The sequence below is a fragment of the Rousettus aegyptiacus genome, unplaced genomic scaffold, assembly GCF_014176215.1.
Source record: "Rousettus aegyptiacus isolate mRouAeg1 unplaced genomic scaffold, mRouAeg1.p scaffold_m13_p_11, whole genome shotgun sequence".
NCBI lineage: Eukaryota > Metazoa > Chordata > Mammalia > Chiroptera > Pteropodidae > Rousettus > Rousettus aegyptiacus.
The window spans coordinates 299,119-320,899 of record NW_023416286.1 but is presented as its reverse complement, the minus strand read 5'-3'; the positions used below and the strand labels follow the sequence as shown (position 1 = coordinate 320,899).

The 21,781-nt window shown below is 59.5% G+C and overlaps 1 protein-coding gene across 4 annotated transcripts in view; it reads left to right on the top strand.

The window, feature by feature from the left end:
- The window catches only part of XPO4 (exportin 4), a 65,927-nt gene that overhangs the window by 12,756 nt on the left and 31,390 nt on the right, over positions 1-21,781 (top strand). The window contains exons 2-7 of one of the 4 annotated variants that reach the window (XM_016119896.2): positions 2,513-2,652; positions 2,756-2,897; positions 6,003-6,141; positions 13,950-14,066; positions 14,638-14,791; positions 21,589-21,701. In XM_016119896.2, coding sequence (XP_015975382.1) covers positions 2,803-2,897; positions 6,003-6,141; positions 13,950-14,066; positions 14,638-14,791; positions 21,589-21,701 — 618 coding nt within the window. In that variant the 5' untranslated portion in view covers positions 2,513-2,652; positions 2,756-2,802. Of the gene's footprint in view, positions 1-2,496; positions 2,653-2,755; positions 2,898-6,002; positions 6,142-13,949; positions 14,067-14,637; positions 14,792-21,588; positions 21,702-21,781 lie in introns of all 4 variants that reach the window. The other 3 variants (XM_016119886.2, XM_036228356.1, XM_036228357.1) reach the window with 3 other exon arrangements.

The window sequence follows — 21,781 nt, the reverse complement described above, 5'->3', positions numbered from 1 at the left end:
GGAACTCCCTGGGATCGCAGAGTCAGGCGCCCTCCCACTCCCGTTAGGGGACTGCTGTCCTCCCGGCCAGCACTGCCGGAGCCAGCGTCGCGGTGTTCTGTCAGGGAGGGAGGGGTGTCTTTCACTTCTCATCTCCAGGGTAGCCCCAGCGGAATGAAATGGGGCCTGACTGTTGGGTGTGTGTGTGTGTGTGTGTGTGTGTGTGTGTGTGTGTGTGTGTGTCTGTCATTCGGCCGACTTCGGTGCCCGTGAAGCCTGTGCTTGAAGGTCAGAGAGATGACTGTCTTTGCTGACCTCTGGGGCTTGCTCCTAGGGTCTTATTTTTCTTTTTAAATTATTTTGTAATCAGAACGTAGTGAGCGTTTTTTTCTTTGTCACTCACTGTACTTTAACTTTTGTCTTCCTGGCTCTGTGTGGTTTCAGATGGCTGACAAGATATAAATGAGTTTTAAACATAGTTACGAAGAATGTTACTGTGTGTGGGAGGAAGCGAAAGCATCCTGCTAAAGTGACCTCAAACAGTTGGCCGTCCAGACCGTGCCCTGGTCAGCGGGAGACCCTCCCAGAGCATTAGAAACTCTCGTTGTGTCGGGAGGTCTCGTGTTCACGAAAAAGAGTGATTTTTTAGCTTAGGAAAATTCTTCCAGATTCTTCCATTCTCAGAAGCAGCTTCTTATGGGAGGAGTGACGTAGGGGTCTTCGCTCACTGCCAGACAGAGGTGTCTGAGGAAGAGAGGCGCCTTGAAGACTCCGGAGGGCCGTTCGCCTTCCGTGCGGTCTGTGCGCGGCGCAGTCAGCGGTGAGCGCGTTCCCTGCGTCTGGAGGGCGCTTGTCCTGGGCACGTGTCGTCAGGCGTGGGGCGGCACTGCGCGGGGGGGCGCAGGCGAGGAGCGCAGCAGCTCGTGACCTTGACCCCCCCCCCCCCCCGGTGTCCTGGTGCGGCGCCCCGTCAGCTGTGAGATGCGGTTGAAGCAGACGCACTGCGCAGCTCGGCTTCTAAGGTCCTGTGAGGCCCTGAGGTTTAGCTTTCTCGTTAAAATCCATAGTTACGGATTTTAGGTTTTTTGTCCTTAAAATTTTTACTGTCGTAATGTGAAGATATGAAGATTGGCAGACAACCATCATTGTCTTTTAAAGAGATTTCTAGGAGGAGATGATTTGCATAACGGCCGTATGTCTCCTTCAGTGGTCTGAGCAGGTGGAGCTGGCTTCTGTCTCAGACCTTCTTTGAATAGAACACTTAATAAGTTTACATTTTCGGAAGCTATTGCTTTATCGATTGTATTTTGAGGTCTCTTGAATTTTGTATTTTGATGATCATGTCAGAACTCATGTTTGAGATAGCATGGAATAATAAAACCATAAAAGGTCCAAATTCATTCCTCTCATTAGTTTTGGTATTTTCAAAACTCCCTGGCAGCTGCCTAACGAAGTAGGAATTTGTGTAGGGCTCCTTTTCTTTTTTCTTTTTTTAAAAAAGTATTTATTATTATTTATGCCTACATCACCTGGTCTTCCTAGGTGGTCTCCCATCCAAGTACTAACTAGGCCCGACCCTGCTTAGCTTCCAAGATCATATGTCGGGGTTGTTCACGGTGGCATGGCTGTAGACCATGGACCATGGCTCCACTGGGACGCGAACCCAGGATCTTCTGCATGTAAAACAGACGTGCTCACCACTGCACCGTGGAGCCACGTCCAGGCATCCCTTTTCTTGCACATTTTTGTCGCTAATTGCATCACGATCAGTCATAAGATTATCAGTGCCGCAAGCTCAGCGAGGACAGGCAACGTGTGCCTGGCCGCACCTCACACACCCCGGGTAGATCCCAGAGGTCCGCGCGTGCCGGGGCGGGCTGCTTGTGGCTGTCGGAGACGCACGCCTCGCGGTCGGAGCGAACGCCCTGCAAGCGTAGATTTCACTCAATGGGTATTTTCTAGAGCTTCAGAAAATTTCCACTTTTTCCTGACTTTGTTTCAACTCTCTTCCTTTTGACAATGCTGTCTGGAAACTGATCATAGTGGTGAATCAAAGAAAAATAGAAAATTAACATAGAATACTTTTTAGGTCTGTTAATTTTCTGTTTTTCTCTCTCCTGATTCAGTTTTGGGTTCAAATGCTATAACTCGATAGTTGAGGTTGGCGCGCTCTAAGTGTAGCTTTGGGATTTACTCAGTTCGATCAGTATTGCAATCAGAAAATTCACAAGAACTTCTCACCTTGTGTAAATGCAACTTTTTTTTTTTTTTTTTTAACATTTTGAGAAAACCTAAATGTGATAGTGTTTATTTCCGAATCTGCTATTGGAGATGGGTCATCCTGCTGAAAGCCTGGTTACGTAACAGACTGAAATGTTATGATAGCATGGCTCACCACAGATGGTGACGTTCAAGGCCTGGTTCATTAAGGGATTCTGCAGAGACAAAGCGCTGTTTTGCACAGGGTGAGAATCTCTTAGAAAATGTTCTGATTGCTTTATTTTTATTTTTTTAAAGCTGTGTTATTTTTTAGTTCCTCATGCTTTGGAAGTAACAGTTGAAGAGAGGTGAGGAAAGTTTGTGACAGTTGTGATCGGTGATTAGCTGCCACCTGCCTGAGGTGTCTTCTGAGAGGGACTAACCTCTTTGTGGTACTGGATAAAAAAAGAGCAGGTAACCGTCCCGTTCCTTATCTGAAAAGTTGTTTTAAATTAACCAGCGGAGGCGCCAGGGAGGTGGCGCGCTGCTCACGGGGCGTGTCTGCTCTCCTCCCCAGAGACCAGCAAAGTGGACTACGTGCTCTTCCAGGCCGCCACGGCCATCATGGAGGCGGTCGTCCGCGAGTGGATCCTGCTGGACAGAGGCAGCATCGAGTCGCTGCGAACGTCCCTTCTCACCTACGTCCTGCAGAGGCCCAAGTAGGTGCCGGAGGGGTCCCCCGGGCGGGGCGGGCTCTGCGCCCCGCAGCCTGTGGTCACCTGGCTTGGGTCGCTGCCGCGGAAGGTGCGTGCTGGACGTCGGCTTTGTGCCGTCGCTTAGTGGCGTTTGAGAGCCAGCTGCGGGCTCCCTCGGCTGGCTCTCAGCTCAGGGAGTGTCAGGGGATGAGCGGGCGCCTCACAGCTGCCGAGGGCTGCGGCTGGGCCGCATGGGACAGCGCCCGGTCCCTCCTCGGCCCCAAGCCGAGGCCCAGGGAAGCGCACACTGTTGCCGCACTGCGAGGCCGCGCACATCTGCTGCTCCGTGGTCTTTTCTGTAAACGCGAGGACAGTCGCCGGCCACACAGCTTCCAGGGAGACTCAGTTTACAGCCCCCTGGACAGCGAGTCTTCCTCCTAGGAGAGGCCGTGCATGTCGCGTATGCGCGGTCCACACTCGCTACGCAGATGCCGGTCGCCGCGGTCACTGGGAGGGTGGCGTGTGTTCACACACGCTGGTCCTGGGAGGGTCGAATGACGGCGGGGCACGTGCACGGACATCAGGATGACTTGGAGCGGCCTCGGTCAGTGACATTCAGCAGGAACACAGTGTGGCTTCGGCACACGGCGGGTGCTGATGGCTCTGCGTGTAGAAACTGCGTGAGAGGCAAAGCCAAGGTTTACGTGTCAGCCCGCCGGGCTCGGCTGCTCACTCTGTAGGTGGGAGGGCGCACGCGCGTGTGCGCGGACGGAATGGCTCATTTCTTCTGCTTTGAACAGGATGAGAAACGGAGGCCCCAGTTTCCAGCCTTTCTCCTCTATTTCAGCTCTCGTGTCTGGACGAGGGCACCAGCCTGCCCCAGCGCCGCTCGTTTATCACGGTCCCGCCCAGCATGGGGAGCACCGAAGTCTGGGTCCCCTGGTGGACTTAAATGTGATCTCGCCCGTAGCTGTTGATTAGTTAAGCTGTCTGAGAGTCGGTCGTCGGGCTCCGCAGTGAAATCGTTCCCTTGTCGTGAACAGTGGCACCGCGAGTGTGCGCACGCCCGAGAGGGGGCCCCGCTGCCGTTGCTCACGCCCGAGTTCCCTTGCACGTGTCTGCGTGTGCCCCTGACCGTCTCCGGGCGTGCGTGTCCCTGAGGGCGTCACCTCAGCACTTGGCGTGAGCTGCCACGTCCCCGTTCCCCGCATGACTCTGGCACCGCATGCTGGTCGCCCCCGGCGACTGAGCGGTGCCACTACGTGCTTTTCCTCCTCCGTAGGTGGTTTTTCCGGTCCGGGGTTTGGCCTCGGGGTGTCCACTGTTCTCAGTCGCCATGCCCTCCGGTCTCCTTGACCTAAAGCGAGCTGCCCCTCCGTGCCTCGCGGCGCGGGCGGGAGGCGGGTCCCGACTGGACGTTCTGCACGGGCCGCGTCCCAGAGGCCGTGCCACGGCGTGCACACGCCCCACGGTGCACCTCCCGCTTCGCGCACAGAATTTTCTTTCTTTCCTGCTTTTTTCTCTTGGCGAAGACAAAATTGTGTGGCGTGAAAGCAGAGGGGGCTTCCTGGGAGCGGCAGGCAGTGTGGCATCACGGCGGGGAAGGGGACCGAGTCCCGCTGCTGCTGCTCACCAGCTCTGTGGCCTCGCGCGAGTTTTTGGACCACCCTGTGCAGTGATTTTCTGATGATCAGAGTGAGTAATGTTATTTTACTCTAAAGACTGTTGCGAGGATTGAATGGGTGATTTTTGCGAAGTGACAGTATCGCTTATCACAAGCGCTCGGCAAACGTTAGCTGTCGCCGTTTGTTCTCCTAGAGATGCTCGATTCTTGTCGACACAGGTGTTCACAGCTTCGTGTCCGCGCCGGGCCCGAGCGCGCGGCTTTCTGTGCGTTTCCTCTGGTCCACGTGTCTGAAGCCGCCGTGTCCCCCAGAAGCACGGCGCGCCTTCGGCACTGCTCTCTCAAGCGGGACCTCTGTGCTCGGGCTCAGCCTACGCGTCAGCTCTGTGTTGTGACGAGGTCCTTCCGCTTTGATCTGGACACAGGGGCACGGGTCAGGAGATGCCTATTGTGTGGCAGGGGGCTCGTTCCCGCGGCAGGCAGAGCTGGTGGCCGATCTGGGAGACGATTCAGCCCCTGGCGACAGGCCTCGTGCTCTCACAGGGAGCTGTCAGGACAGAGTGGCATCGTGGTCTTGGCACGGGGCCTGGAAAGGGGAGAACCTGGTGCCGGGAAGTGCAGGAGCTCAGGGCGTCTGCGGCTCTGAGTCCACGTGGAAGGGGCGCGAGGGAGGGGAGCAGGTACCAGCCAGGAGGTGCCTTTGGAGTGGGTCACCATGTCATTTATGTCCAAATCGGGACACTTCCCAGAGTAAAAGCGCCGTTACAACCACGTTGGACAGCAGGTGAATTGGGGGTGTCCCACCACTCGTCAGCCAGGTGAAGGGGTTTGGGTTTTATCCCAAGAGCACGTGGCGGTCGTACCCTGTGGCATTCTAGAGGCTGGATTGTGAAGTTCAGAGTTCGGTTTTCTGAACCTCACCCTTGTGAGGTGGTCGCAAAAGGCAGCTGAACGTCTCTGCCCTTGTGGTCTAACAGGCTTCGTGTCGTCCCCCCGGGACCAGTGCGTCTGCGGCCATGACACTTGGAGGCGAGGCTCTCCAGGGGCTCTAGAATCGGTGTTCTTGCTGGCAGCGTGCCCCCGCCTTTCCACGTCACGGGGAACCGGTTTCCCGTCTTCCTGCTCATTGGGGATGAGGGCAGGATCCCTCTCTTCACCGGTGGACTCGACCTGGTTGTTAGGGCACCAACTCACACTTGTCTACACCGCCTGGGCAGCTTAGTGCCGGTGTGCCCCAGGCAGCTTTCAGGACATCGAGTCCTTGTGACCACACGCTGCTGTCATCCCCGAGGGAGGCTCCGGGCGTTTCCCACCGAGGGTCCCATGCCGTTGGTCGCGGGGTGCGGATTCGCACCCAGGTCTTCCGGCCCTGGGTGTGTGCGTCACCAGCAGGCCGCCCTGTGCTCAGGTGTGAGCGCGCTGTCGGGCAGCAGGCGCAGGGGGCAGCTGGGGGCGTTTCGTGTCGGGCGTGCGACACGTCTCACCTCGAGTTCTGTGTTTCGCAGCCTCCAGAAGTACGTGCGGGAGCAGATCCTGCTGGCGGTCGCGGTGATCGTGAAGCGAGGCTCGCTCGACAAGTCCATCGACTGCAAGAGCATCTTCCACGAAGTCAGCCAGCTGATCAGCAGCGGCAACCCCACCGTGGTGAGTGCCGCCCGCGCCCCGCGCCGGCGGCCCTGGACGGAGCGCAGACGCCCCCGCGGCATGTGCCGTGGGCGTGGTCCGCGGCACCGTGGTGTTCGCGGTCGCCATCTTACGTAATGGTGTGGAACGTCGCAGCGGCGGCCGCTGCCCCCCGCTGTTCCCCGATGCGCGTTTCCTCCATCTCGTTGAACCTTCGACGGCTGCCGGCGATGACAGGGCTGTTTGGATGGGGTGGGAAGCGGAACCTGCCGTGAGGCCCCCGGGTGCCCTGCCCGCGTGCACCGTGCGCGGTGTGTGCCCACCAGCCGCTCAGCCGCACCGCCGCGTCACTCGGGGCCCGCCGGGGCCTCCCTTGCCAGCCTCCTGTCCGCCCCTCGGGGACGCTTCGTGCCTGCACAGTGAGTCTTCGGTCATGGCCACCCTGTCGGCTGCAGGGCGTGGGGGCTGGTGTCTGTCCTCAGCTGGGAACCGGGGCTGGACGTGGCTTTGCTTGGCCATGGGGCCCTGACGCGCGTGGCACTGGCCGCTCCGGTTCTCCGTGTTGGGTCCGGTTCCCCTTTCCCAGTTTCTGACCCATTCGAAAGAGGCCCCTGCGGGGCTGTGTTTTTAGCCACTTCAGCCGTGGCGGGGCCGTGCTACCCATCCCCCGCCCACACGCGGATGTGCACGCGCCTCTCCGCCCCAGCCACTGCCCCGCAGTCTGCCGGGACCCCGCGCTGAGCCGCAGGCCCGACCTCGCCCAGACTCGCCGTGGCCTGCGCACCCTGGGGCTTTCTGCTCCCCGAGGAGCTCCTCAGTGCGCACGTGCCCGCTCGTCCTCGTCAGCTTCACCGGGCGCTTCACCAGCATTGCTGTGCCCACGAGAGCGCCAGGGCCGTGATCGGCCTGCGCGGTCAGCCCGCGGGAGCCTCTGCTTCGTGCCGCCCTTGTGTTCTCTGCGGTGCCCGGTGTGTCCCAGGAGGCCCAGCCGTCTGGGCTGTGGTGTCGGCCGCGTGCGGCGTTTGAGCACCTTGAGCACACGTGGCTGATGTGACTAAGGAACCAGATTTTAAATACTAACCTTATGTACTCGACAGTCAAGTAGACGTGTGGCTGGCCAGGGCCACCGTGTTGGACAGCGTCATTCCAGAGACCGTGGTACTCCGCGCCCTGCCGGCCGGGGGCGGACAGCTTTCGTGTGCGGTGCTGACCCACCGCACGCCCCGCGTCGGCCGGCAGGGGCTGCCCGAGGCGGCAGCGGCGAGGGGCCGCTCTCCCTGCGTGCACCGTCACGTACACCGTCACGCCGCGGTCCGGCTGCAGGTGCGGCCCCTCCGGTGACGCGCGTGGCCATGCTCCAGGGCCGCCTGCCTCCGCTGCGGGGCGGGAGTCTGCTGTCGGGCTGGATGTTTGTTGCCAGTGGCCACGTGCGCAGTCCAGCGATGGCCGTCCCTGGTGGCCGAGGGGAGACAAGGCCAGCACCCAGGAGCCGGGTCCCAGGGGGAGCCCCCCCGGGGCCAGGCTGTTGCTCGGGGTGTCACCCCAGCCCAGCCCCACCGCTTGGAGCCAGGCCCTCTCCGTGTTTGGGATTCGCTTGAGGACACGTCGTGTCATGTGACATTCGCAGCGAGGGAGTCCAGCTCCTTGCGACTGACCAGGGTCTAAACTCGAGGGACGCAGACTCGGCACCCCCGCGCTCCCGACTGACGCCTCGCCCTCGCTGGTGTGGCGAGCATGTCCGCCGAGGCTCCAGCGTGACGGGAGAGCCTCTGTGCCCGTCCTCGCCCCCCCAGGCAGCTTCTTGGCGCCCCGAGGCAGACGGCAGAGGCTCGGCCGAGGCTCGGCCGGCCCCAGCTCTCAGGAATGCGCTCACGTGGGGACCGGTTCCCGCTGCCGCCCCCCGGGCAGTCTGCGTGCCAGCGTCGTCCCAGCGCAGCCTGGCAGTCGGACGTTGTTGGGCCGCTGAGGGCATGGCTGTTCTGAGGACGGCTGGAGCGGACGTGGCCGTTGGACAGGACTTGGCTCCATCTGTGGTGCGCCCTGGGGAACGGCGGCTGAGTAGCATCCTCTTGAAATGCTCCAAACGGAAGCACGTTTTTAAAGTTGTTTCTTCTAACGCAGTTAGGAGCCTCTTACGGGCAGGAGGAGGTCAGTGGCGGGAGGTGGAATTTAGTGTCAAGACCGCCGGGCGAGTTTAGCATGGCGGCCGCTCTGGACGCATCGCACCAAAGGCGCGGGGCAGGTGCGGGGCGGGCGCGGGGCGGGCGCGGGGTGGGCGCGGGGCCGCCGTGGGGCCGCCGTGGCCCCCGCTTGCCCTCGCCCGGCAGGTCTGACACGATGGCGTTGCACGTTGCACGCCGGGAAGCGTTTAGGCAGGTCGGCCTCTCTGGCTTCGCTCAGACGGCTCAGCGTGCGAGGGAGTGGCTCTAGAGTTCACTTGAGGTTTTAGTTTCAGAGGTGTGGACAGTGGCGGGAATGAGGTTCCGACTTTGACAAGGAAGTAGGATGGGAAAGCAGGGACAGTGGCGGGGCGTGGGCCCGAGACTTTCTTCATAAAGGTGATTCTGGAGATGTTTGGAAAGAGATCATTGAGCCGGTGGTTTCAGGCGCGGGGGAGGGTTGGCCTCATGAGCTCAATTGGGCGATGAACTCCCACTGGCCAGAAGCTGCATGTGGACGGGGGCCCCCCCTTTCCTGAGGTACCGGTCCGGCGTGCATGTTTGGGGGAGCTCGGCAGGTGTAGCGCACAGCCCGGCGCACACGGTTCCTGTGAGGGGCAGGGAGGGCGGTGCGGGGTGTTCCTCGGCCCTCGCAGGTGGCAGGCGGCAGGCGCTCCTCCCCTGCCGGCCTCACCCTCCTCCCCTGCGGGCCTCACCCTCCTCCCCTGCCGGCCTCACCCTCCTCCCCTGCGGGCCTCACCCGGTGTAGGCCTTGGGGCTCGAAGTCTGTTGGATTATCTGTTTAAATAGTTAATTCTGGAAAACCGGAAGAGAGTGTTTATGCTGTTACCGTGAGTGAAAACTAATAGTGTGCTGAAAAATCAGAACCCGAAAAGGAACATCCTCCTTCTTCTAAGTGCTTCGAGGCGTGGGTGGTGGTGTCTCCCGGGAGTCCGCAGGAGCGTGTCCGTCACGGCGTCTCCTAGGGAGACTCTTCTAGACACGGCGCGGCTTCCCGCGGGCCGCGTCCGACCTTGGAGCCGCTCGTCTGGCCCGGCGCGTCCCGCTCCTCTGGCAGGCCGGTCTCCTGCGGTCGGAGGGGCGCTGGGGCTGCTTCATCTCCGTTTGCCACTGTGGGACCCACCGTCTCCTAATTGGAGAGGAGCAGACACGAGACCCTACTTCTAAGGAAAGTGGCTGCGTTTTTTATTTTAAACCAACGTTCAGGCCAAAGTTTTAATCTACTCTGTGTTTGTTTCATTTCTTTTTAAAGTGATAGGTGCACGCTAAATTGCTTTTGAGGCTGTTCAGTTGGGCACGTGGGCCCCCTTTCTTCCTCTTCACCACGAGAGAGGAGCGGGTGAGAAATTCCCTGGTCCCTCATCGCAGGTGTCACCGAAGTCTGCTGGAGGGGCAGCTGGGAGCCCGCCGCGTGTGCGGCCGCCTCGCATAGAGTTCGTTCTTGCTCTCTGAGCTCCGGTGTCAGAGCCGGGCTATTACGAGGCAGCCCCCCTCTCTGAATGAGTCTTGTCAGCTGGACTTAGTGTTTGAGCGTCTCGTGCTTGTGACAGTAGGCTGGTGAGTAAGACGACAAGCTCCCTCTGGGGCATTTTTTCACTGTCATGAAGTTAGTGGCCTTTACTAGAAATGACAAAGCTGCCCGAGGACTAACGGGAAGACAGCAGTCGCGGAGTTGTCAGTGATTCTTGTGACTTATTCAGTATTTCAGCGAGAGGGCAGGTCGGGCCATCTTATGACCTTGAGGCCTCATCGAATGGCTCCTACTTGTTTTGTATGTTTGCATTTTCTTTGCATAATTTATCAACAGCTAAAAATGCAGGGAGTTCGTTGTGCGTTCGTCCCCCATGTTCCTTGTGCTAGCCGTGTTAAGTGTGGGCGTAAAGGTGACCCACGAACCCAGGTCACACTCACTGAGTCCCTGCTCAGTGCTCCGGGGTGCTCCAGTTGTGGCCCCCGTTTGCTAATCGATACCCTTCTCATGACTTTTGTTTGGACGGTGGAGCGGACTGCTGGTGGTTTTCATGGAGACGACGATGGTGACGATGCCTGCACGGTCTTCGTCGGAGCTGGCAGGGTTGGGGGGGCGTGGGGTGGGGGTGGCCCTGGCCAGGAGGTGGGCTGCAGGCTGGCGGGGCGGCTCGCCCTCAGCCCCATGGGCGCAGAGCCCGGGCAGGCGTGGGAACGGCGTGTCCTGCGGGCTCCGGGCGGCCCCGCGGCCCGGTGCAGACATCGGTGTGGATGTCGTTTTGATTCACTTTGTTATTTGGTTTCTAACTTGTTGGAGACGGAAATGACCAGTTTAGAATGGCTCGTTAGTGCTGGCTGCGTCACCGTAGCCGTGGTGACACAGCTGAGGGCGGCGGGCAGAGTGCGGGCTCTGGCTCCACGTGGCCACGGCCTCAGTGGGCTCGGGCACCTGCACGGTCACTGCCGTGGAACCGTGTGTGGGGACAGCCCCATGGCGCGTGGTTGGGGAGTTCGTGCGCTGGGAAGACGGCCGGAGGCTGGCGCGGTGCTCGGTGTTCCCGGGCGAGCCCCGTGTGCCAGCGCAGCCAGCTGCCCAGTGCAGCCTTTGTTTCCGACCCCGTGTGGCACAGCCGCTGTCGGTGGCACAGGCTTCTCGCCCGCCCTGGCCGTGGCAGGGATGGGGGGAGCACTCAAGGATGCTGGCCGGAGGGCGTGTCCAGAGGTGTGCGCCGGGGTGACCGCTCAGATGTATGACCTCATGGGCGGGGTCGATGCTCCCCTGCTGTCCCGAGTCGGGCTGGCCCCTCCCCTCAGGCCCACCGTCTGGCTGGTGGCCCACCGGCTTCCTCACGACGCAGTGCACCTGCCATAAGCAGCTTCGCCGCCGTGGCCCGAGCCGGCGGTCAGGAGCCCGGGTGCCAGGCGCTCTGCTCCCGGCCGGTCACTGCTGTCCAAGAATTGTTCACCCGGCCCCTGGAGCCGCAGCACCGAATGTGATTGGGGCTGGCGAGGCCGGTCCTGAGTCCTCACCGGACTCTCATGCCGGGGCACGGCTGGGCATTGCGGCGTCCTGCTGACCAAGGCCCTTGCCTGGCCCTCTGAAAGCCGGCGAGCCCACGTGCAGCGAGCCGTCTGGGCGTGCCCTCACCACGCTGCACGCTTGTGCTCGTGCGTTTCCTAAGCCTCGGTAACTTCAAAAAGAATCCCCTTGCCTTAAAAGCTGTGTCTTTACAGCACAAGAGCGAGGCGGAGAAGACGCAGCGTCGGCGTGGGCAGGGCGCGGCAGCGACGGCCTGGGCGGCCTGGGCAGCTGCGCCCGTCGCGACCGCCCGCGCGTGGCGGGGCCAGGGCACGGCTGTCGTCGCTGAGCTTTTCTGTGTCTGCTGGGTTTTGTAAGATGAAGAGATACTCGTTTTGTGGGAAGAAAAGCTTATTTAAAACCAAAACGTTCTCACGTCCAGAGAGCCGAGTCTAGGGTGAGAACGTGCCTTGTCTGTGACGGCCACGTGTGGAGGAGGCCCTTGCGCTCACAGGCGAACGTGTGCTCGCTCGGCGTGAAACCGCGCCCCTTGCTGGGCTGTGTTCACGCCGCGTCCCCAGAGGCGCCCCCCCCCGCCCCGGCTCCTCCCCTGTCCAGGGGACACTCGCCTTTTAAAGTCCCTTCCTGTCCCCGAGTGCGGCGACCTCAGCAAGGCCCTCTCCTGCCGGTGCTCCTGCCCCGCCGCTCGTTTCGGGGTCGTGACCACCAGCACACGCGTGCCCTCCCAGGAGCCGTGCACTTCTCACGGATGGTGCAGCTTTATTGTGCGTGGCCGTTGTTTTAATCACGAATTAGAGATACTGAAGATTTGAACATGGTCATAGTTTAAAAAAAAAAGTACCATTTTGTGGTGAATATACTTTGGCACTGAAAAGCAAGCTGTGGTAAATTGTCAGTTTTCTGTTCAAAACTGTTATAGACCGTTTATCCGTAAGAATGGCAAGTGTGTTCTGTGAGTTCTTCTGGGTTCAGAGTGGTCCGCGGTGAGGTCTTACATGGAAGGGGTAGGACAGAGCTGAGGCCGGAAGACAGAATGCGGGCCGCCAGCTTGTCTTCGGAACTGTGGGGCCTGCCTTGCGCGTCGTGGTAGACCTTAGAGAGTTAGCTTTCCCCTTGAATTTCATTAATTTGAACTTAATGCCCACTTTCCTGACCAAAGCCAAGCTGTGTTTAAAACCGAGTCCATAGTTGGTCACAATGGTATTTAAATATGTGTGTGTGGTGTCGATTGCTGTCACTGTGATCGTTAATCATCTACTGCAAAGGAAAGCCGCGTGAGTCTGCGTGGTGCTCACTGAGAACACGGGCTCGCGCGGAGCGGACGAGTTTGACGCGGGGCGGGGGGGGGGCAGCGCGTGCAGCGAGCCCGGCGTCTCCTCCGCGCAGGGCGGTGACCCCGTGTGTTCCCTGTGGCGATTTGCGGGAGGGGGGACGTTGTCGTATTTCGAGGTAAACTACAGAGTGTGTGTGTGTGTGTGTGTGTGTGTGTGTGTAAATCGAGCTGGCGTCTTCAGAGCGCTTTGCCCCGTGGGAGGGGGCCTAGTCCACAGGTGCGTCCCGGGGGCGGGGGGTCGCGTCTGTCGTCGGGGCTTCCTGGTGTGCGGGGGTCGAGGATCCGCCCCGGTGTGTGGGCTGGTGTGCCCTTGTACGTATCAGTGATGCACACGCATGTTTCAGTGGACATTAAGAGGCAAGTAAGAATTTATTTCTTTATTACGTTTTTCAGAGGGAAATTTCAGACATAAGCAAAAATAGACAAGTAGCCTATCGGTCACCCACGTGACATCATTCGGCCTTCACAAATGCAGACTCTGGACCTTCAGGAATTTAAGATCACGTGTGTTAGCTGAGACTGGCCGAGATGAGCATCTGTAAGGTCAAGGTGCCGACATCAGAGGCGCTTCTGAGCAGAGACGTGCCAGTTGGTGGCGGGGTGGCTGCTCAGCTGTCGCGTGAGCTCGCAGAAATAGCATCTTCTTGACTGTAATCTTTGGTAGTTCAGAGGTAGCGAGCATGTTTCTGTCTAACCCTTGGAAACGCGCCAGCACAGTTCGTATCTGCTCCGTCCTCGGCACCTCGCCTGCAAGTGTCAGTGTGGGTTAGTGCTGGGCGCCCGCTAGAGCCGTGGAGGAGGAGAAGCTTCACGGCCAGCGTGGAGGCTTTTGCGTGCTGCTGTGCAGTGTTTGGGAGGCCGCACGCTCTCCCTTTCCATCTGGTTGGAAATCCACTTTACAGTCATGAGAACGCGGAGTCGGACAAGCCCGGCCCCCCCAGCCTTGGGCCCGCCCTGCCCCCGTCCCCCCTCTTTCAGGTGCGAGGTGGGGTATGGGTCGCCGTGGAGTCAGTGAAGTGACGTGGTCGGCCTGGTTCCCTTGGAACGTCACGTGCACCCTGCCACCTCAGGGGTGTGTCCTGAGTTGCGGGCCTGGGGGGATTCGGGCCCCTGGGGTTGAGGGGTCACCACAGCAGTCACAGGCCACTGAGGGACGAGGGGCCTGGGCGCTGTTTTGTCCTGTTGCATTTTCTGACCGGGAGGTAGAAGATCTAAAGATAAAACCTGTTTCGTTTTGTTTGAACAGATGTGGTGTTGAAACAAAGCTTTGGGAAAAGCCTCACAGTGATTTCTTATCCAATAATTACAGCAAACTCTGGCCTGTTCTATTCTCACTGCGCTGCTGAGCGAATTCTCAAGTTCAAGTAAAACTAGCAACATCGGACTGAGTATGGAGTTTCATGGTAACTGCAAAAGAATTTTTCAGGTATTGGCACCTTTGTCTTTCCGGGTTAGTGGTCAGGCCCACGTCCTGCCGCTGCCCCCGGTGCGGTGCGGATGTGCGGTGTGTCTGGCGGGGCAGCCGCCTGTGCCCGCAGCTTGGGCAAGCGTGGCCGACAAGTGGAGGCCACGTGTCTAATCCCGGCCTTCAGACAGAGCAGAGGGGAGTACGAGCCCCAGGACCCCGAGTCCACGCACTCCGTTCTCGCCGTGCTAGACACAGCGCTTCAGTCGCTGGGCTCTGCCGGCCTTAAGAACGGCCCCGGCAGAGCGCCCGCAGGGCTGCGTTCGGGGTCGCAGGCGGGTGGGCTCTGCCTCGCGTGCATGGTTCGGCTCCCGGCGAAGCCGTGGGCCCGCCCCTGTGCCGAGGAGCTTCGTGTCCCCGGGACCGTGCTCAGGGCTGTGTCACGGGGAGGCCGACCGGGGGTGGCCTGGGAGCAGGCCCGAACATGGGCAGCGGCCCCGAGCAGGCAGTGTTTCCGGCCAGGGAGTGCGAGGCCGTGGGGGGCGCCCCCCGAGCGGCTCTGACGCCCGTGTGTCTGCGTCCCCCACTGCAGGAGGAAGACCTGCGCCAGATCTTCGTGCTCACGGTGGAGGTGCTGCAGGAGTTCAGCCGGCGGGACAGCCTCAGCGCCCACATGTCCTCCGTGTTCCAGCGCTACCTGGCGCTCGCCAACCAGGTGCTCAGCTGGAACTTCCTCCCGCCGAACCATATCCTTTGCCCGCGGGCGCCGGCTCAGGCGCAGCCGAAAAGACCTTTCTGCCGTGTGTGAAGCACATTGTTGAAAGAAAGACGGCTGCTTTAGAGCTGGAGTCGAATCTGTTTTATAACGCACAGCGCAGGGGATTACTGGGACGACTCGGACCCTCGCGGACAGCTCTGCAGGCCGCATAAGTGGAGGCACGGGGCGGCCGCGAGCTCGGCTGCCCGAGGGGCAGCGTCACCCCCGCTGACGCGTTGAAGGGGGCGCTGCCCGTGTGTCTGCGGAGCCAGGCGTGTCCGACTTCAGGGCTCAGCCGACCTCAGGCCAGTCGCCTCCCCCCGCCGAGTCTCGGCTCTCTCGATGCGGAACGGGCTGTGGGCTGTTGGGTGGCTGTCGCGTCTCCTGACGGGCCGTGGGCTGTTAGGTGGCTGTCGCGTCTCCTGACCTCCAGTCTGCATTCGGGGTCAGTCCGTCGCCGCGACGATCTGCTGCAGTTGCTCTTGGTGCGTCGTGCGGAGCTGTCCTGGGCCGTTTCGGTCTCGGGCGGGCCCTCCGCTTTTCCTTTTCGTTCTTGAACCGGCTGTCTTTGTCGCGTGTACGTCAGTTCCTTTTAAACGCCCCTCGTTCTCGGTCTGCGACGCTCCCTCAAGAGCAGACTCTTGGGAGCCAGGCGTGTCCGACTTCAGGGCTCAGCCGGCCTCAGGCCAGTCGCCTCCCCCCGCCGAGTCTCGGCTCTCTCGATGCGGAACGGGCCGCGCTCTGCGGGACACCGCGGCGGTGGCTGGGGGCCTCCGTCTGTGTGTCCGGGGCACGTGTGTCAGCTCAGCCCGCTGGGGCCGTGTCCACGCAGAGCGCTTGGCTGAGGCGCCGTCCGCCAAGCTTTGCCCGTGCAGAGTCGCTGTTTCTTTTCGCAGTTGGTAAGTGATTGTGCTCTCCGCCCGCGTGAGCCTCCTGCTGCTCCAAAACTTTTCCTCCCGCCATGCCGTGTGTAGTCAGGGCTCCTCCGCGTCTCTTCGAGGCTCAGGTGAACGGCCCCGCGTCTGGATGACACTCACTCATCCCTTCACCTCCAGGAGGCATCTTGGTTGCTTACGAGTTTAAGCAGTTAAGAGGAACCATCCACGTGTGGGGAAATACATACCAAGGAGCAAGTTGCTGGTGGCAGTCCGTTCCGTTCTGCAAGACACTACCAAACCGGCTCCCAGAGTGGCTGCGCCGGCCGCGAGGGCAACTTCCATCGCCCCACGTCCTCGCCGGCGTGCGCGGTGTCGATGCCGCGTTCCAGGCTCTGGCCGCGCTGGGCGGGTGTGGCGGTAGCCGCCGTCCTGTGGTCGTGACTGGCAGGTCCCCGGCCACGCTCGCGGCGGACCCGCTCTCTCGTACTTGCTTCACATCCGCGAGTCTTTGGTGCGACATCTGTCGAGGCCTTTGGCCCATTCTTTAGTTGGGCTGTTTGTTTTCTTACTGAATTTCAAGAGCTCTGTGCATGTTTTGGATACTGGATTTTTATCAGAGGTATCTCCTGCACACATCTTCTCCCAGTCTATGGCTCGGCTCACCTCCTGACGTTGGCTTCCACGGAGCAGAGGTGTTTGACTTCGGTGAGGTCCACCTCATCGGTTCTTCCTTTCGTGGATCGTGTCTTGTGTACACATCTAAAAAGTCATTGCTGAGCACAGGGCCACTTAGGTGTCCTCCCGTATCGTCTTCTGAGGGTTCTCCAGTCTCGCCTCCGCCTCCGGGCCGGTCTGTTCTGAGCTGTCACCCGCGGCAGGCATGAGGTGTGCGTCCTGAGCACTCACATGCGTGCGGGGTCCAGTCGCTTCACGCGAGCTGAGAGGTTTGCTCCCCGTCACAGTCAGCGCACTGTCTCTGCGGGGCCGTCGGGCCCCCTCTGGGCCGCGGGTCCGTCTGTCTGCGCCACGGTCCGGGTGACGGCGGCTTTCTCGTACGCCGCACTGTGTCACTCCCGCTCTGTTCTTGTGTCACCAAGGCTTGGTCCTGTGTTGTCCTCTGAGAGCTCTGAGCTTTAGCCCTTGCATTAATTCTGTCATCCACTGCGAGGTAATTTTTGCACACGGGGTCAGGTAGGGGTCTAGCTTTGTGACTTCGCCTGTGAATATCGTGTTCCCGCGCCGTGTGTGGCAGAAGGTGTCCCTTCCCAGTTCTCTTGGTCTCTCGTGTACCACCCCGGCTGCAAATGTGCAGGTGTGTCTCTGGCTTTTCATTGTCCCGTGGTCTGTATTTGTGCCACACTGTCTTGATGACTGTAGCTTTGTGGTAAGTTTTAAAATCAGGACGTGCGAGTCGTCCAGCTTTGTGCTTTTTGAAGATCGTTTTGCCTCCTCTGCGCCCTTTGCATCTCCGCGTGGGATGTAGGGCCAGCTCCTCCGTCTCCGCGGAGAGGCGCTGGGTCTCGGCGTGTGGGGCAGCCGGGGCGTGCTGCCGCGCCCACTCGGCGGCCCGGTCCGGGCCGTGGACCGGCTTTCCATGCAGTCAGGTCTTTAATTTCTTTCCACACCATTTCATCGTTTTCAGAGAAGTCTGAGACTTTCATGAAGTTTATTCCTGAATATTGTATCCTTTTTAATTCAGCTGTAAATAGAGTTGATTTTTAAGTTATTTTCGTAGTATTCATTGCCAATGTATAGAAATAAAACATTTTTGATGTTGAAATCTTGTACTACGTAACCTTGTTTATTAGCTCAAAGTGTATTTGTGGTGGATTCCACATTTTTCTGTATGCACGATGTCGTCTGTAGACCATCATTCAAGGGTTATTCTCCGTAGGCCTCGTCTGTGCAGACAGTGGCCCCGCGGAGCCCCCTTCCCAGGCGCGCGGTGCAGGGGCCGCGCTGCGCCACCGCCACCGAGCCGCCGCCTCAGTCGCCGCCCCCGGTCCCTCTCGCAAGGGGCCAGACAAAACCCGCCTGTCCTCAGACAGCGTCCTGGTCCTGTGATGCCCTGGCACCCGATATCATTTAAAAATGGGCTCTGCGGCCCTGGGAGGCCTGACCTCTGCCCCCTCCTCACTTGCGGGCCCCACTTCGAGTGCCCCGCCCCTCGCACGTGGCCGTCCCTCCCCTTCTTTGCTCACCTCCCGCCTGCGCCTCAGCCGTGTGCCCTGGGCCAGCTCGGGTTTCGGTTGCCTTGGCGTCTCACACGCACGTCGCGTGTGATTTACTCCACGTGGCTCACCCCTCAGTTGTCAGTTGTCATTCGGGAGCTGACTCGAGTGACATCTGTGTCCCCACTGGCGGGGAAGCTCCCGGAGGCACGGGCCATTCGTTCCCCGTGGTGTTTGCGTCTTGCGCAGTGTCGAGCGTGTAGCAGCAGGTGCTTTACAAATGTCGTTTAGTTACCGAGGTCCGATGATTCAGAGCATGATTTCAGTTCTTGGATATTTGTTTATGCTGCTCATATTGTTAGCTAGCAGCTCACCTGGCGTCCATAAATATTTAAGGCTTTTGGCATTGCTGATTACAAATGACAATATCGTTTCGTAACACGAATGCTTGGCAGGTATGTTCGGTATGTTGGCTTCAGTAATATTTCTTTTTTTAGTTGGGTTACACTGCCTTTTATTGGTATTCTATTTTTGTGGATCTGATGTGGTTTTGGTAAATTTTTAACTCAGCCTCTTGGGGAAAGTGAAGTCGATCATGAGATGGTAACGAGTCTAGACGCGGTCACCTCAGGGCCTCCAGGAAAGCCAGCGTCACCCCCTGGAGGTAGGGCTTGGGGACGCGTGGGGGAGGTCAGCACTCCTGCCTTGCAGAGGGCTTCCGTCCTCGCACCGTGGGTGCTTGTGTGGGTGCTTGTCGTTGAGAAGAACAACTGGGCTTCCTTTGCTTCTGAAACTTCGCTTTTACTAATGAAGCAGCCTGAACAGAATTCGGGAAGGCAGAGGAATCAGTTGTTACTTTTGCGGAACATGGGCTGTTGCTGCAAGCCTGTGCTGCGGGGCGCTTCCTGCAGGGGGGCGGGGTGGGGGGTGGGGTTCGGACCCCCCGCGGTGCTGGAGGAGCTCTGTAGCTATGGTGTGACTCCCTGATAATCTTTACTGCCAGCACCACAGAGTGATCAGCCTTACCCAGGGTGTTAGGAGATGGGCATGTGTGAGGTCACGTGCATTTCCAGAGACGACCTTGCCCCTCATCTGAGCGGTGTGTGCTTGTGGGGACCAACATGGCTTGTCTTTTGAGACCTCGAGGTCTGTTGAGACGGAAGACGAGGATGGTTCCTCGGGTGACGTCATGGCGGGGGTGCCCTTACGCTCTGCCCCCCGGCACTCAGCCCAGTGCCTGCCTGTCTCTGGCCACGTAGTTAGAGAACAGGGCGGGGGGCACGTTTTGGTGCCTTTGGGTGCTCGGAAGTTGGTGAGCTTTCCCAAATGGGAAATTTTAGAGCTGATTAGGGTCGTGTGGCTTGTGTTTGGTATTCTGGCAGAAAAAGCAATCTGTCACTCCTGGTTCTTGAACTTGGTGGGAACATGGAAAGGGAAAGTGGGACTAGCTGTGGACGACCAGTGTTCGTAAAGAGACAGGACTGCGAGGGGGAAAGCAGCTCTGTGTGGCTGTTACCGGTTGATTTTTTTTTGGTTGCACGTGAATTATTCCGATACGCTATATAAATTACCTGAGTTCAGTATTCCTCTTAGAAAAACGTGTAAAGCCATAGCTCCAAAAATTCTTGATTTAAAACGTGGTTTGAATTTCAGCGAATGATAGCCATTTAACGGGTATCCATTTGTTGCGACTCATGTGTCCTAAACTGACACCTGTGTGAAACGTGTAATAAACAAGGAAATAATCACTTCCTTGTTAGACTTCTTTTATGGTGATATATTTGGATAAAAAAGATAAAAGAGTTTAATGTCCAGATATGACATATCAAAGCAGTGCTATGAACCAGAACTTTTGAAAGCTTTGAAGAGGAAACTCGCTTTATTTAAAACTATTGTTTTTAAAAGAAACATTCAAACTTTAAATTAAAAAAATACTGTCTTAAGAACAGAGGCGCTGGAAGTGGTGGTCCCCCTCTCTCGTTTTTCACATCTTCCACTCCTCACTCGGGGTGCACCGGCACCCTCACTCGGGGTGCACCAGCACCCTCACTTGGGGTGCACCGGCACCCTGGGCTCTCGCACACACGCAGAAGTCGTCGGTGGGTGATGCCGCCTTGACGTGTGACCCACCTGCTGCTTTACGCTGTTTCGAACGTGCAGACGTGGTCCAGGCCTGTGGGTGAGTGTTGCGTTCGCAGTGTGAGATGCTGCCAGCGAGTTTTCAGAATTGAAAAGTAGCACGTGGACAGCCATGGCAACAATGTTTCAGGCCGCAGGGAAGGGCCCCCGGTCTCCTGTTGCGAGACAGCCACCTCGGCGCTGTCCTCTCGCGGTTTGCTCACGAGACCGTGTTTCCCGGTGGAATAGCATTGTTCTTTTGGGGATATTTGCATGGCTTTAGTGGAGAGAACTTTGTAATGAAGTGTCATGGTTACGTCATACACACACTGCAGCGCACGTGCACTTTCTTATGAAAAGGCGGCGTTGGTCGTAGTGCTGCTGGGCCGAAGGGCAGTGGGAGGTGCTCAGGTCCGCGGGGTAGTGCGCAGGGGTGCGGGGAGGTGCTTAGGTTCGCGGTACTGCGGGCCAGGCCTTCAAGGGACAGGTGGCACAGCCTCTGTGAGCTTTCTTGATGGAAGGCAAACATCGCGTCCCGCTAAAAACCCCTTCCAGCTTTGGGGCTGGGAAACAGGACAATGTGTAGAAAGATGTGGCGTTCAGTCGGGGTGGCGTGCTGTGCGTGAGGATCCGTGCGGACAGCTGCAGGTCCCAGGGGGGCTGGTGAGAACCTGAGGTCACCTCAGAGATGCCTGGTTCCCCGAGGGTGGCTCCTGGTGCTGCTTGCTCACGGGTGGATGGAGGGCCCCTTCCGCGTCCGGGCTGGCTTTGTTCTGACCGTCCCCGCACCTCCGCCAGGGGGCAGGCCAGGGCAGGGACTGACGGTGAGCGCTCGGAACCCAGCCGGCGACGTCTGCTCCGGCACAGTGCAGCGCCCCCGCCGCAGGCGCAGAGCGAGTCGGGTTCGCAGAGGGGCTTGAGCAGTGAGTGACCTGAGAAAACGGGCATCCAGAGCAGCGTCACAGCCGTTCACGCTCTGCGGCAACATTTGGGTGTTTGTGGAAGTGCGGCATTCGGACTCGGACGCCCCCGAGTCCTGCGGCCGCAGTGCGGACGGCTCCCGCTGCGGCCTCTGCAGACAGGCGAGAACGTGCCTGGCGGGCGTCTCAGCGCGGGCGTGTGCCGGCCGCCCGTGGGCGCCGCACCTACCGCCCGGCCGCCCCCAGCCCTCCCCGTTCCCGACGAGCCCGGCCACGGTGCCCGTCCCCCCTGCGGCCGTGCTGCGCCGGCGCTCGGTGTGCGCGGGACGCCCGAGCGTGAGAACGGCGGGACCTCACGCGCGCCCCTGCAGGGCGTTCCGCAGACCGCCGCTGCCGCGTGCGGCGCGGGCTTTCGGGGACTCCCGCGGGAGGGCTGTTCCCTCCCCGTTCTGAACGTGTGGTTTGGGCAGTTTTAAGAACTGGGGGAAGCGATGGGAGAAACGCGCAGAACTTGGCGTTTCTTTTTCTCCGTGCACTTTGGCGTCTGCTTTGCGTTTGCGTCTTTCCTTTGTTGCCACCGAGGTGCGGGTGGCCCCGCGGCGGGCGCGGCCGTGGGCGGGGAGGCTCAGGCCGCTGCCACCGCGTGCCGTGCCTCCGACAAGTGGGACTGTTGCCGTCATCGACCTTGACTCAGGCCACTGGGCAGACATTACATAGCCATGTTCGAGTCCTCCCAGAACGTGCTGCTGAAGCCGACGGAGTCGTGGCGGGCCACGCTGCTGGACGGCAGGGTCATGGAGCTGTTCTTCACCGTAAGTCTCGCCTCGTCCCAGCGGGAGGGCCGGGGCGCGGGGTTCGTGGTGCCCTCGGGACGGGTGGACGGACGGCCGTG